Raw genomic sequence first — 16,541 nt, 5'->3', positions numbered from 1 at the left:
TTACTAATCTAACTTGCGGCCTTAACTGTACATTCGTGCCTGCTCACCCCCAACTTCATTAAAGATCTGTTCAATGTCTTTGAGTTGATTCAAGGATGTAACGTCCTCTTCTATTTGTAGTACAGAATTCCCCATATTAATGACATTTAGAGAAGAAATGGCTTCTTGCCTTCATCTGAAGTAGAATACCCCTAAATTTGAAACTAAACCCCCTTGTTTTTGATCCCCAGCTCCCACTGAGGGGAAATTATTCTCTCAGCAATTATCTTGTCAAGCCTCTTCAGAACCTTATATGTACATGAGATCACCTCGCATTCTTCTCGATTCCGATAAAGGTTAGACTTCCATGACATTTCCTTATAACAGAATCCCCTTCACTCCAGAATTCAACCTAGTGCAGTAATATCTGAGTGGCCTCAAATTAAGAGAACAAAACTGTATGTAGCACTCTACAATTGTAGTGTCAATAATGCACTGTATCTTTGTAGCAAATTTTCCCTATTTTTAAAGTCCATTTCCTTTGCAATAAAACTATTATTCAATTTACCTTCCTAATTTCTTGAGCTGCACAGCAACCTTTTGTGGTGCATGTATAAAGGGGATCTCTTTCACACCCTAGCCTGTGTGATCACTTTGTAATTTAACTTTTGAGGAGTCTAGATACAGGATACTTAGAAAAATAACTTCGAGGAACAAAAACGAAAAACTAGAGAAACAGAGTGTTGAAGCAGCAAGACATGGCTGCACTCTTACAAACCCAAGGACAGCAGGTGGGAGCATAAAGGGGACAGAACTTTCAGCCTTTGGAGGATGAAAAAGTAATGAGAATGATGCAGAAGTTGTCAAATTAAATCTCAAACTATTGGACACATGTTTATAATTAGGCGCAGAACAATGGGGAGATCCAACAAGGCTACTCTCAAAGTTTAAAGGACTACGTAGGGACAAACTGGGGAGTATACCTTTACCATACATATGGATGCAGAAGAACCCGCTCCCATAAAATAACATCCAGAATGCTTAAGTCCAGAGAAACAAGCCCAGGTGAAATCAAAAACCCAATATTATTTGGAAAACTACTTACTTGAACTCATTAAAAGCAACTAAGCTCTCCAGTTGTATCTGTGCCTCTGTCTGTTGATTTAATAAAATTTTGCATTGACTCCAGAAAAGGCTAATGCAGTAATATCGTCAACCTCCTGCTTGGACGACTACTGACGTTAGCAACACGATGTGTTTCTTACCAAAATAAGGTTTCTTAACAATGCAAGCTAAAGAAATTGCAATCTTTGTCACACCTAGTGGCCTTTTCCAATGTTAAGTGAGACCAACTGATCTGAAGAATGCTCCAGTGATGTTTCAGAGGCTAATGAACTAAGTTGTAGCCAGTGTTCCTAAATTTGTAGTTTAATTGAAAATATGATGGAATACAGTGACAAATGGAATAACTAGAAACGCATGATTAGAGTGGTCAACTTGGTACAAAGCAGCTCAAGGGAAGACTGATGTAGTCTGCATCAAGCAGCTCAAGAGGAGAGCAGTGAACTAGGTATGAAGCAGTGCAAGTGGAAAGTGGTGAACCCAGTGCGATACTGCTAATGAGGTGGTCAGGTAGCACTTTGCAGGCTGCATCTTTAAACAGCTCTAAATTATAAAGCATCTGGAGTAGGGTCAGAAGTACTTTAAACTGAATGAGGTAGGGATTTGAATATGGGAGAAGTGCTTAGAGTGTAATTAGTACTCTATAAATTAACATTAATCTGAAGGGAAGTCATGGTAGCAGGGCTCACACCTGTTATCTCCTTCTGCATTAGGTGTGAAACATGGACACTTCCAGGCTAAACATAGTTCACCGCAGCTCTGTCTCTGTGGAGCATTTAATGCTGAGATTATCACAGACAGTATGTTCAGTGAGATGGTCCCATGACAGATAAAGACTAAACAGGCAGAAGAGGGATGAGTGGCTACCTGGCAGAGTACAGGAAGGCAGGTAATGTAGGAGATTCCTGTGACTGAACTCCTCTCCAGCAGATGAACTGTTTTGGATGCTATGGGGTGTATCACTTCTCAGAAGATAGCACCTGATTTTACAACAGGATCTTGATCATATGGGCCAATGGGCTGAGAAGGGGCAGATGGAGTTTAATTTAGATAAATGTGAGATGCTGCATTTTGGGAAAGCAAATCTTAGCAGGACTTATACACTTAATGGGAGTGTTGCTGAACAAAGAGACTTTGGAGTGCAGGTTCACAGCTCCTTGAAAGTGAAGTTGCAGGTAGACAGGATAGTGAAGGCGTTTGGTATGCTTTCCTTTATTGGTCAGAGTATTGAGTACAGGAGTTAGGAGGTCATGTTGTGACTGAACAGGACACTGGCTAGACCACTGTTGGAATATTACGTGCAATTCTGGTCTCCTTCCTATCAGAAAGATGCTGTGAAACTTGAAAGGGTTCAGAAAAGATTTACAAGGATGTTGCCAGGGTTGGAGGATTTGAGCTATCGGGAGAGGCTTAACAGGCTGGGGCTATTTTCCCTGGAGCTTTGGAGGCTGAGGGGTGACCTTATAGAGGTTTATAAAATCATGAGGGGCATGGATAGGATAAATAGAGTCTTTTCTGAGGTGGTTGAGTCCAGAACTAGAGGGCATAGGTTTAGGGGGAGAGGGGAAAGATTAAAAGAGACTTAAGGGGCAACTTTTTCCACACAGAGGGTGGTATGTGTATGGAATGAGCTGCCAGAGGAAATGGTGGAGGCTGGTACAATTGCAACATTTAAAAGGCTCTGGATAGGTATATGAATAGGAAGGATTTGGAGAGATATGGACGGGGTGGTGAGAGGTGGGACTAGATTGGGTTGGGATATCTGGTCGGCATGAATGGGTTGGAGCAAAGGGTCTGTTTCGCTGTACATCTCTATGACCCTTTGACTGCACACATCCCCTCTCTTCCCTCCTCTCCCCACCCACCCACCCAGGAGTCAAATCCACAGCCCCATGGGTGGTTCTGCTACACAAGAGAAGGAAGAAGGAAGATGAGTATCAGGAAATACAAGTGTCCCCCTGTACCCACAGGTGATACGTTCCAAGACCTACTGCGGCTGACAGAAACTGCATATATAGTGAACCCAATCATTTAAATAGGCAACTTAACCTCCTGGTAGCCTCCTGGAATAAAGTTTTGATATGTTCCATGTAATATTTTTGGGCCACGGTAAACCACAGGCACGGAATCCATGAGTATGGCGGTTCCCTGTAGTGGTTGGGGATTCATTAGTAAAGGGAACAGACAGGCATTTTTGTAGTTACAGAAGAGACTCCTGGATGGCACAGTTCCTTAATGGAGCCAGGGTCATGGATGTCTCACCACAGGGCATTCTAAAGGGATATGTGCGCACATGAGAACAGCCAGTGGTTGTGGTACATAATGGGATCAATGACATAGGTTGAAACAAAGGGCCGAGGTCCTACAAACCAAATGTATGAGTTAGGACATGCTTTAAAACGTAAAACCTGAAAGGTAAAGCTGCAGTAATCTTACCAGACCACAGGGGTGTGCTCTCAAATCAACTGGTGTTGCTTTAACCCAAGGGTGACCAAGCCTCCACTAAGAAAGGCTGAATAGATTCTTTAATAGTAACTTCGGTTGGCACAAAAATTGAACCCATGCTATTGGCATCACTATAAACCAGCACCCATCCAACTGAGCCAAACGACATTACAGAATAAATATACAAAATACCTTATATCTCCCAAACAAATTATAACACAAACAGTCAGAGTTTTAAAAACAAAGCTTTATATAGATAACAATGACTAAATATGTGTACTAAAAATATTTAACATTTTATCCTGCCATTTCCCAATAGCTATCCAGCTGTAATCTATAATGTAGATATCCAGCTGAAATCAATCTTCCGAAGTTTTTTAAGTTCTTTTTGCTCAGATTTGGTCAGCTTAGGTAACAGTTCCTCTGCTGAATATGCCTCCTTTGTTTCTTGCTCATCTTCAACAAGAGTAATTTCCGTGTCAGATTCATCTTCCTCTTTCTCACTGTCCATTTCCTCCACCTCTTCTTCTTTCGCACTAATTTCACATGTTACAGAAATGAATAATCAGTTTAAAACAGAATTAGAAACATTTTTTTCTTTCAAATGAATTGTGAGTAGAATTCAAACACCTAATTACTTCAATTTAATTTGACTGATTATTCCAAACAATTATCACTCAAGAGAAGATATTCTTAGCATCAGTTCCAACTTATTTTTCAGTGTCCCTTATGACAATAAAAAAGTCGGCTGTTCAGCCTCTCAAGCCTGCTCAGCCATGATCCTAAAATTCAGTTCTTTTATTCTTCCTGCCAAACTGCATAACCTCACATTTTGCCCAATTATATTTCATCTGCCAAGCTTACTCGTTTAACTTGTCTCTATCCCGTCATCCTCATCACTTGCCTTTCCACATATTTTTGTTCCATCTGCAAACTTGGCTACATATATTCACTTTTCAAAGCATTAATAACTATTGTAAATAATTGCTGCCCCAGCACCGATCCCTGTGGAACTCCATTAGTTACAGGTCATTCTGAAAATGCCCCTGTTACCCTAATTCTGTCTTCTATTAGCCAATGTTCGTATCCATGCTAATACACTATCTAAAATATCACTGTTATCAAGTAACTTAAGGTGTGGTGCCTTACCAAGGTTTTCTGAATATCTAAATAAATTACATCCACCCTCATCCCTCTAAAATATGAACTTTTTTACACTTATACCACTGCAAGCTTCTCGACAGTCTGCCACTCACTCATTTGAAATCTATGATCATTAGTGAGACAAGCCCATATATTACGCAGGAATACATGATCATGCGTTTAGCATTGCTGAAATTTTCTCCAATTTGCTCTTATTATTTGTCATGCTTTGGTTTAAAAATCTTAATTAGAATTGTCAATCAGCAACTAAACTCAACACATCTTAACTGAATCCTTCCCCTCTACTCCTCATTTACTGCCTTTCTGATTCTGCTCAGATTCAAATTATTTTGGCTGCTCATCATGTGTTTTAGTTAATGCAACAGCAGACAACTGTATGTAGTAAAAACAAGTTTACATGATATTTGCTTTTTAATTCATTCATGGGGTATGGGCTTCACTGCTGGGTCAGCATTTGTTGCCTAGGTGGTGGTGGTGGTTAGCTGCCTTCTTGGACACTGCAACACATTTGATGCAGGTACACAGTGCTTTCAGCAAGTTCCAGAATTTTGACTCAGTGACTCTGAAATAACTGATGTGCCATACAGGTATCACACCAAGTAATGCTGTTGAGTGGTTTGAAAGGGACATGTAAGCCACGCTAGTCTTGTGTATCTATTGCCCTTGTCCTTCAAGATGGCAATGGCGTGAATTGTAAAGGTTGTCTGAAAAGCCTTGGTGAATTTCTACTACATTTTATCATGTACACATTACACACCGCTGTTACTGTGCTTCAGTGGTGGATGGAGTGAATGTTTAAGAATGTGGTGCCAATAATATAGGATTTGAAGGTCAAGAAGAAAAATCTAACCCAAACCACAAAGGCCTTAAGTGCATAAGAAATAGGAAAGGACTTGGCTTTTCAGTCCCTCGAGTCTGCCCCGCCATTCAACAGGACTGTGAATGATCAGACATTTCTCATATCCACTTTCGTGCATTTTCTCCATTACCAGTGATTTCACTACTGATCAAGAATCTCTCAGCTTTAAATAGACACATGGATTCTGCCTCCACAGCAAGGAGCTCCAAAGACACTCAAACCCTCAGAAGAAATTCCTCCTCATTCCAGTCTTAAACTGGTGCCCCTTAATTCTGAGATGATGCTCTTTGGTCATAGATGCTCACAAGACGTCGTTTCAGAAGTTACCCTGTCAAATCTCTTAAAAGTTCTCCGTTTCAACGAGATCATCTCTCACTCCTTCTAAATTCCAGTAAGCAGAGTCCCAACCTGTTTAGCCTTTGATCATAGGACAATCCTTTCATACCAGGAATTACTCATGTAAACCTTCTGTGAATGCCTCCAATGAAATGGTCCCTTTCTATCTAATCAAAGTAACTGAAGGGTTATACAAAGAGCAAGTACACAGACAATAGGAAAATCTCAAATAATGTTTGCTTGCATTAGTAAAATCTTAACTGCATTTTGAATTTGTCACATATTCCTAAGCCACCAATTTATGCATCTTACCTTGTGCCCATCTTGGAAATCATCAATGAGTTCACAAACATTGAACAGAGAAATGATGCATTTGGCAGAACATGAGCTGGTGTATGAAGCATCTTGGGGAAAAAAAATGAAGAATGCTTTTCAGAAAACCGAAGTGGTCAAGACTGCACATTCACAACTGCTCATCATGAAATTAAAAATCACACCACCAGGTTATAATCAAACAGGTTTAATTGGAAGCACACTAGCTTTCGGAGCGACGCTCCTTCATCAGGATTTTTGACTTTTAACTTTGTACACCCCAGTCCAACACCGGCATTTCCAGCTCATCATGAAGGTACTCACCTCATCAATTGTAGCCGATCCTTCAGGCAGTGCTGTTTGCTTTGCTTCTGAAACAAAATTGGTTTGTTGCTCCCTATGCTTTCCCAGCAACACATGCAAAGGAGTCATGGGAATGTTTTCTTCTATGACCAGCTGAAAGAAAAATGAATATTATAAAGTTGCAGATGTTGAACAAAAGATTCCCAGAAGCCACTCTTAATAGAAACAAAGAGAACTTTATCAGCATGAAACACCACCTAGAACAATAACAAACAGAACTCAGTAAAGGTAATTTATTAAAGCTTCTCAACGTTGGCAAAGTGACAAGGGAATAAGTAAGGGAATGAGATAGGCTGGGCTGTTCTTACACAACAGAAGCAAAAATGGTCTCCTGTGTTGCAACAATTATTCTAACCTAGACAATTTAGAGTTATTTCAGTTGATATTTTAAGTCACTATATCATTAATGTATTATCAATTGTACAAATAAATTAAAAATAAAGGTTTCTAAACCCCTTATCACAATACGTTGCTACCTTGCTAGACAAACACCAGTCAACATTATCCAAAATCTTTCAAAAGCTCAGATTATTTGTACTTTATATCACTAGAATGAATTAAAGATTGCATTAGATTTTCACAATTCAGATGGCATTTTCAAACTTTTTGAACTTTGAATACTATTTTCCACTTGCAATAAACAAAGAATCAAAGGTTTTTATATCCAATACTTGAAAAACAAATTTTTTCTTAAGATATAATGCATGACTTATACAAAATATTTTGTTCTCTAGCCTCTAGCCACACTATTATTGTACTAGCTACATACATGCTTGCTGGATGATGTCAATCTTTCTTCTACTGATTCTGTACTGAATGTCATCAAGTTCTGTAAGGGAATAAAAAACTTAATCAACTTAGTAAATAAGCAATAAAGATCTAATCTCTTAACTAGCTTGCAAATTCACCATATAAATTTGTTTTACCTGTGAAGCAGACAGGAAGTAGAGCTGGGATCTTGCTAGCCATTGCTTACTCTCAGAATTGTAGTCCAAAGGAAATTCTCTGGGAACAAAGAGAGCCCACTGAACCAGACCAGAACACACATTCTTCTGCATGTACAGGGGTCTTGGCTGATTAGGCTTAAAAACAAACACTAGGACAAAGAAAGAACATGAAATGAAAAACAATGAAGTTGACAACTGCTGAAAAACATGATATATTCCACTTGTGTTCATATCCTTCCATTAAACTAACAGTTGGAAAGTATTAGGAAAATAAAAGTTAACTTCTTTGCTGCATAAGGCTTAAAACTTCAAACAAACCCACCAGCTAATGTTCTTACAGATAAGACAGTTTCATATCAAACCACTTAAGGACAGATGTAATGAGTAATTGTGACTTTATAAAACAGTAAATTTAAGACTTAAATGTGATCCCCTTTGAATCAATCCTAGAGGTTATTTCCTAATATCTTAGATTACAAGACAAAACATTACATAAATTATTCTAAGCTATACCTATTAATTCTGGTGTTATATAACATTTATAGCATAATATATAAGCAGTCCAGCCCATTAATATAGTAGTGTAAATTTGGAGACTGTAAAGTTTGATTTTTACTTCACAAATGTTCCTCCACAAAAATTGCAGAAAATGCATCGTGTGTATAGCGGAACAGCAAACATGGTGAAAAACAGATTTTGCATTTTCTATTGCAGAAATCTAGACAATTTTCAAATTCAGAAGTTATAGAAATGCAACAGAACATCAATAGAAAGAACTGCAGAGTCAGAAACTGGTAGGTTTATACAGCCTACTTTTGCTCTCTTATCACCTCACCACAGAATGCTGTGGACATGTTTCAGGAGTCATTGGCATTTGATAAAATCGACTATGGAAGAGCAAGTTTCAGTTTCTGTCAAGTTGAATGGCTATTACATAGCAAGGAAAACAAAAGCCATCTTTTGTGGCCACATATCTAGATCCTTCTCCCTGGCACAAAACAAAGCCTAAAGCAGCAAGCTGGCATTTTTTAATCTGACTGTTCAAATAGCAAGACAAGTAATTAGTCACAAATGAAGTGACAAAAAAATTCAAGTGAAATATTATGGTACCATAAATTTATTTCACGAAGTTTGCAAAATCATTCATCTTTGTTTAAAAGGTTTGCGTTTAAGATTTATTAGCTACAAATTAATATAACTTCTTGAACATATCTTTTGTGATTAAGTAATCAAATGAAAACAATAATTTGATCAATCTTAAAATTACAATGACTGCACAACAGAAAATATGGTACTTGCTTAATTTACTTATGAAAAATACAGCACATATTGCAGTTAACTACAACTATTATACTTACAGTCTGTAACCTGAGAAAATTCAGTAAAAGCAGCAACATTTTCAGAAAGAGGGTCAACTTGCAAGACTTTAACATTCAACCGTGTGCTCCATTCCACTGCAGAACAAAAATGAGAAACTCAACAGCAGTTGAATGATTATAAATGGCATGACTGCAAAATCTCAGTACTTTGCAAATCACAGATTTAGATTATCATATTGTTAAACAAAAAAAAACACTTACAGCTACAGCTTAAAAGGTTCCAACAGCACAAGAAACCATTATCAGTTGTTCCGAGGAGGTACTTGGAACAGCTGAGTCTTCCAAAGGCAAGGTCTCTGAAAGATACAAGTGAAACGTGTAATAACAACATTAATTCTTGATTAGAAATATTGCAAATATCGTTTTTCATACAATTGTCAATTGTTAATGAGAACACGCAATCCTGAAATGGCTGATTTCATAAAATTTTATTGTTTCATGGATGTTTCGCAAGATCACATTCATGGGTCAATGATGTTTAGAATTAGAGCATTTACAACTTACTCAACTATCCGATGTAAATTATGAACAGTCCAAAGAGTCCATTTCTAAAACTGTTAGCGAGTTTTGAGAAGATTTGTAGCTCACGTTGAGGTTCTAGAAGTTGCTTTGCTCACTGAGCTGGAAGGTTCAGTATCAGATGTTTCGTCACCATACTGGGCAACATCTTCAGTGAGCTTCCGAATGAAGCACTGGTGGTGTAGCCCCTTTCTATGTTTGAGTTTCCTTGGGTTGGTACTGTCATTTCCCGGGGTGACGTCATTTCCCGGGGTGACGTCATTTCCCGGGGTGACGTCATTTCCCGGGGTGACGTCATTTCCCGGGGTGACGTCATTTCCCGGGGTGACGTCATTTCCCGGGGTGACGTCATTTCCCGGGGTGACGTCATTTCCCGGGGTGACGTCATTTCCCGGGGTGACGTCATTTCCCGGGGTGACGTCATTTCCCGGGGTGACGTCATTTCCCGGGGTGACGTCATTTCCCGGGGTGACGTCATTTCCCGGGGTGACGTCATTTCCCGGGGTGACGTCATTTCCCGGGGTGACGTCATTTCCCGGGGTGACGTCATTTCCCGGGGTGACGTCATTTCCCGGGGTGACGTCATTTCCCGGGGTGACGTCATTTCCCGGGGTGACGTCATTTCCCGGGGTGACGTCATTTCCCGGGGTGACGTCATTTCCCGGGGTGACGTCATTTCCCGGGGTGACGTCATTTCCCGGGGTGACGTCATTTCCCGGGGTGACGTCATTTCCCGGGGTGACGTCATTTCCCGGGGTGACGTCATTTCCCGGGGTGACGTCATTTCCCGGGGTGACGTCATTTCCCGGGGTGACGTCATTTCCCGGGGTGACGTCATTTCCCGGGGTGACGTCATTTCCCGGGGTGACGTCATTTCCCGGGGTGACGTCATTTCCCGGGGTGACGTCATTTCCCGGGGTGACGTCATTTCCCGGGGTGACGTCATTTCCCGGGGTGATGTCAATTTCTGTTCTTTTTCTCAGGGGGTGGTAAATGGGATCCAAGTCATCACAACATCCACAAAGCTGCATTAGAACATTATTTCAATGAGCCACCACACAGTGCAGCACAGAGGAACTACACAGAGCAGAGGAAAAATCACCTACATAATGTATTCAAAAAGAATGGGTACCAATGAACACAGCCCACTGATTTCTCAGCAACAAACCCCAACAAGCAGACAAAACACGTCCAGAAACCCTAACCACTCTCCCCTACAAAGACATTTCTGAAGTGACTGCCAGACTACTCAGACCCCTTGGCATTATGGTAGCCCAAAAACCCACCAACACACTAAACAGCAGCTTATGAACTTGAAAGACCCTATACAGACAACAAGCAAAATAATGTCATCTACAAAATGCCTGGCAAAAACTGCAGCAAACACTACATTGGACAAACAGGCAGAAAACTAGCCACCAAGATACATGAACATTAACTAGCCACAATGGCATGACCCTCTCACACTAGAATCCTTATATTCAGATAAGGAAGGACACCACTTCGACTGGAACAACACATCCATCCTAGGACAAGCCAAACAGAGACATGCACGAGAATTCCTAGAAGCATGGCATTCCAATCAGAACTCTATCAACAACATTGATTTGGATGCCATTTACCACCCCCTGAGAAAAAGAACAGGAAAGGCCATCACCATAGAAAATGATGTCACCACAGGAAATGACACCACCAACCCAAGGAAACTCAAACATAGAAATAGAAAGCAGGCTACACCACCAGTGCTTCATTCGGAGGCTCACTAAAGATGTTACCTAGTATGGTGACGAAACGTCTGAAAATAAACTTTCCAGCTCAGCAAGTAAACCTACATCCATGTTCAACTGTGTCGTGCTCTGAACAGTCAAAATTAATTGAGTTGCAGATTGTGTTTACATTTATGTGGAACAGCAAGATGATCAAGACAAAAACATATGAAAGGCTCATGCAGGAGTGGTGGAAGAGTTGGGCAAGTGTAGTAGATACACTTAGAGAACATCAACACATTTCCACTGCTACAGAACTTCATCCGGGTCAGCCTGGAAAACAGATGGGTTGCCCACTGAACAGAGGCTGGGAGACAATTTGCATATGAAAGCCCTAATTATAGACCATTTCATAATCTCATTGGTATGTTATCAATGATGCAATAGCTCCCTATATCATATGGTATAGCCACTGAAGGCAGAGGTTCCATGCCACAAACAATGGGCTATATTGATGGAAGGCCATAAATGCTGACCGATGGCAATCCAATAGAGTTGCCTACCACCTTGGGTAGATTCTAATTTGTTGATTGTTGTGCAGGAGGGTGCTTCATTTCAGGCAGTCACACAGTCCCCAACCTCTTGGTGAGATTGCTGAGGGTCTAAAGCTGCTAGCTCTCTGTATTGGTTTGGTAGAATAAGGAGCCTTCACAGTATGCTTGCAAATGGCCAATTAGGATGCTATTTCTAGGAAGATTGCTTTTCCTGTCTGGTTATAAACGAGTGAGTCTTTTGGGTCCCTATTTGGTCCTAATATCAAATAGTCAACTCCAAAGCAAAAATATATCAAAATGTTTTACATTCAATTGGCTATCTTAACCAAAGATTCTCTTCACTTTGGATAGCTTTTACCAAAAGTGAAAGGTTCATCACACAGTGCAAACTGCAATAATATTATGATTAGCTGACATTGACAGAGTAAAATCAGTCATGAAGAGGCTGAAAACTGGGTAATTTAACATTTTGAAGGTAAAAAACCCCAAAATTTCTAAGAGGTGAAATATTATTTTCAAAATTAGAGCCATATGACATATTTTACAGTATGGATAATTATATTAATAGCAGTGATACAGCCAGACAGCAACTAAACTTGTGGAGGACTTACTGTATTTTCCCAGGTGGATGGCAGAAGGTGCATTTCAGATCCCAAGTGTCTGGGTCCCATAAAGTAATGATCTGTTCAAAACTGACAGCAAGCAGGGAACCATCTTCAGAGAAACTACAATTTGTGGCCTGAAGGTGGTGATATGTTCCCACAAAATCACAGCTCCAGCATACACACTTTCCTGGAAATGAATTACAAGAAAAACAGCACGTTATGTAAAACACCATGTGCAGAAAAATCACAATTATCTGAACTTTTGCATTGGCAATTTAGTTCAAATGTTTGAGTACTTGACACCAAGTTACAAGAAACTGCACAACACAAAAATGCAAAATACAAAATATCAATATTAGCCTCACTTTTCAAAAGGGGGACTGGGGCATACACTAATAAGAAGTTTAACTTTTATAAATAAATCACTATCCCCATGATCAGCAAACCACATGCACCAAAGCTAAAGAGTAGATAGCAGGGAAAACCATGATTTGAGTGGTGCTGGAAATGTACAGCAGGTCAGGCAACATCCGAGGAGCAGAAAGATCATTCCTGATGATGGGCTCCTGCCCGAAATGTCGATGCTGCCCAACCTGCTGTGCCTTTCCAGCACCACTCTAATCTTGACTCTAATCTCCAGCATCTGCCAGTCCTCACTTTCACAGGCAAAGTGATTTCTATCAGTAAATCAGGTATTAAAATAAATGATAGGACAGGTTTGGTATTTCATATAATCTTTCAATGAAGTAATAATCAGCTTGTTGAAACTGGATGACAAAATTCTGTAACTCCATGTAAAAACCTATGCAAACACACCTTCTACTGCTGAATCTCTTACAACTGAAAGTGCACCAAGAATACGTTACCTAGTTGTTCTATTGTTAAGGTTGTAAAGAGGCAAAAACTTACCCAAACCTTTTTAAAACTTTGAACAATGTTTTACAAATTGCATTTACAGAGACTAGAATACAAGAAACCAACGTGAAAAAAAAAGGAACAGCATTTTACACAACATGAACAGAGTATGCTCTGTTGGAATGGAGATGCAACAACTGTCAATCTTAGTTCTCAACCAGAGAGGTGTGATTAGTCAGAATAATGTGTTGGCAATGGAGTAGAGACTGGCAGTCTTCACAACCGAATTTTCCCATGAAAATAGTAAAACGTATGTATAGATTACTTTTCTCTTCATTAAAAAAAGGACCCGGTGTCTTAATACATATATCTTCTAGCATGCATCACAACATGAGCCTAATTAATACTTTTAAACTGGTTTCCAATGTATTTCTTAGTACAGTTTGACGTATTTTATCCACTGATTCCAACAGTAGAATCACATCTAATTGTGGACACACTGTTCTGAGGTTTGCAAACAGACTGAGTGAGCACAATTGGTATGTTGCCACTGTGAATCGTCAAAGGGTCATTAAAATTACCCACATCCTTACTGGATCTCTTATCTAAAACCTGAAATATATGCTCATTATCCTTGTATCATCCGCTTTCCCTTGTCTACTTTAGACAAGGTGTTATAATCTACTCTATAATCTCACCTTTACCAAATTTCTCCATAATTGTGTGTGCTCCAATTTCAAAGATAATGCATATGCCTGGAATAATTTTGGTAAATCTTTTCAGGGTGACTATGGACTAGGACAAGGTGCAATTCAGAGTTAAAATAATTAAATGGGGGTGGGGTGCTCAACTTAAATGAAGTGACAACCATTCTAGTTCAGGTAAACTAGTATGAAGCATTGGCAGATAAACCAGTAATGGAACAATCAACTGCCTTTAAAAGGGCGCGTTGTTTGGGTACAGCTGATACATATTTCAAGATTTTTGCAGAACAAAAAATCAAAAAGGTTCCTGGATGATTAAAAAAATAGTAAGAGAAAGCAGAAGGATGCCTGCACCACTACTAACATTGCTAAGGCAAGCGAGGACCTGGTTGAACATAAAGCTCAGAAAGCAAGTGTAGAGTGAGCTAAGAAATGTCAAATGAGGCTACGACAGTGTAAGAGACTGGCAGTTAGCATAAAAAAGGAATCCAATCATTTTGTTCAGGCATAAAAATGGTAGGAGTAAAAGGCATATGGACTCTATTATGGAGAGGGCTGCTGGGAAAGTCAGTTTTTCCCACTTAAAAAGATTTAGCTCGAAAGTTGGGCCTCCATTTTAGGCAGAGCAGCGAGGAGAGAGGGTGGAGAGAAATAAGAGCTGCCAGAAAGTTTTTAAATGGGTAAGATCTAAACCAGAGACCCGACACCGTACCCGACAAAATACCTTGATTGTTTGTTGAGTCTTTCATCTGTTTGAATACCATGATAGTTTCACTTCTTTCATGTGTAAATCACAAAACCTTTTTAAGAAGTTGGTGTTAGCTAGACAATATGTTGAAGGTGTTAGCCCTCTGTGTTCTCTGTCTGTGACATGTTTAGATTGATTCTAATCTAAAAAAAGTGAGATAACAGAGTTTTACATGAATTCATGCAGTGAATTCAGCCAACGTTGTCTATCTTATATGTTGCAGGCAACGATGCCCTGAGGCCTGGTACATTGGTGAAACCAAGCAAAGGCTATGGCAACGGATAAATGGGCACCACACAACAATCAACAGACAGGAGTGTTTGTTACGGTTGGGAAACACTTCAGCAGTCCAGGACATTCGACCTTGAATCTTCGGGTGATCATCCTCCAAGTCGGACTTCGGGACAGGCAGCAGCGAAAAGTGGCCGAGCAGAGGCCGATAGCTAAGTTCCATTCCCATAGGGAAGGCCTCAACCGGGACCTTGGGTTCATGTCACACTACAGGTGACTACCATTGCACTATACACACACACAAACACACACAGGCATCCTGAGACTTGGACCACTCTACACTGATGCACACACATATACACTCTCTCACAGACACTCACAACCCCCCCACCCCAGACACACACACACTCTCCCACATGCACCCCCTCACAGACTTAAGACACTCTACACTCACTATACACACATATACACTCTCTCACACGCACAACCCCCAACCCAGACAGAGACACAAACAGACACAAAGACCCACATGCACATATATATTTTGTGCTGTGAATTTGTACTTGCAGAGTTACATTGTACTTTGCTCAAAAACTGCATGAATTCATGTAAAACTCTGTTAGCTCACTTTTTAGATTAGAATCAATCTAAACATCATGGCATAGACAGAGCATAAAGGGGGCTAACACCTTCAATATGTTGTCTAACACCAATTGTTACAGCTAACCTGAGAATGCAACTTGTGTCCTCCACAAACACGTGATGAAGGAGTGGTGCTCCGAAAACTAGTGCTTCCAATTAAACCTGTTGGACAATAACCTGGTGTTGTGTGATTTTTAAACTTTGTTTAGTTTGGTGTTGACTTTCAGATTAGCAGGGTATGGCTGATAGGGCAGTTGCATGTTCCTGCTACAGAATGTGGCAGGTGAGAGACATGACACAGGTCTCTGTCAAACACATCTGTGGGAAGTGTACCCAACCCTAACTCCTCGAAAACAGAATTAGGAAACTGGAACTAGATGAACTGTGGATCATCTGGGAAGCTGAGGGAGAAATTGAGGGGATGTACAGGGAAGTGGTCACTCCTCAGACACAGGATAAGGACAGCTGGGTTACAGTCAGGGGGAGGAAAGGGAACCAACAGATAGAGCAGAGATCCCCTGTGACCGTCCCCCTCAGCAATAAGTATATCGTTTTGGATACTGCTGGTAGAGCTGGTAGGGGAAAGCCATAGTTGTCAGGTCTCTGGCACTGAGCTTGGCACTGTGGCTCAGAAGGGGGGGGGGGGTTGGGGGTGGGAAAGAAAGAGAATAGAAAAGCACTAGTGGTTGGGTATTCAATAGTTAGACAGATTGACAGGAGATTTTGTGGTCAGGAACTGGACTTCTGGAAGGTATGCTGCCTCCCTGGTGTCAGGATCCGGGATGTCATCGATCGTGTTTACAGGATTCTGAAGGAGGATGGTGAGCAGCCAGAAATCATGGTACATATTGGCAATGATATAGCCAGGAAAGGGATTGAGGATCTGAAAAGTGACTACAGACAGCTAGGTTGAAGCTGAAGAGCAGGATGAATAGTGATCTCAGGTTTGCTGCCACTTGATAGTGAGGTGAGGAACAATCAGCGAGCACAGCTTAACATGTGGCTGTGAGACTGGTGCAGGAGGGAGGGCTTCAGATACCTAGACCATTGGGATGCCTTCTGGGGAAGGTG

General features: G+C 40.5%; 1 protein-coding gene across 1 annotated transcript in view; it reads right to left on the bottom strand.

Annotated features, from left to right (window-relative positions):
- Positions 1–1,386: 1,386 nt before the first annotated feature.
- The window catches only part of wdr75 (WD repeat domain 75), a 39,289-nt gene continuing 24,134 nt past the window's right edge, over positions 1,387–16,541 (bottom strand). The window contains exons 14-21 of the mRNA XM_043692827.2: positions 12,297–12,477; positions 9,108–9,202; positions 8,886–8,981; positions 7,507–7,676; positions 7,350–7,409; positions 6,542–6,673; positions 6,218–6,309; positions 1,387–4,082 (exon numbers count right to left, since the gene is read on the bottom strand). Coding sequence (XP_043548762.2) covers positions 3,881–4,082; positions 6,218–6,309; positions 6,542–6,673; positions 7,350–7,409; positions 7,507–7,676; positions 8,886–8,981; positions 9,108–9,202; positions 12,297–12,477 — 1,028 coding nt within the window. The 3' untranslated portion in view covers positions 1,387–3,880. The remainder of the gene's footprint in view (positions 4,083–6,217; positions 6,310–6,541; positions 6,674–7,349; positions 7,410–7,506; positions 7,677–8,885; positions 8,982–9,107; positions 9,203–12,296; positions 12,478–16,541) is intronic.

The sequence above is a fragment of the Chiloscyllium plagiosum genome, unplaced genomic scaffold (genome assembly GCF_037043375.1).
Source record: "Chiloscyllium plagiosum isolate Xiang-an unplaced genomic scaffold, Cpla_swu_hap1 HiC_scaffold_7, whole genome shotgun sequence".
Lineage (NCBI taxonomy): Eukaryota > Metazoa > Chordata > Chondrichthyes > Orectolobiformes > Hemiscylliidae > Chiloscyllium > Chiloscyllium plagiosum.
The sequence above is the reverse complement of the archived record's forward strand: the minus strand, read 5'-3'. Positions and strand labels throughout refer to the sequence as shown.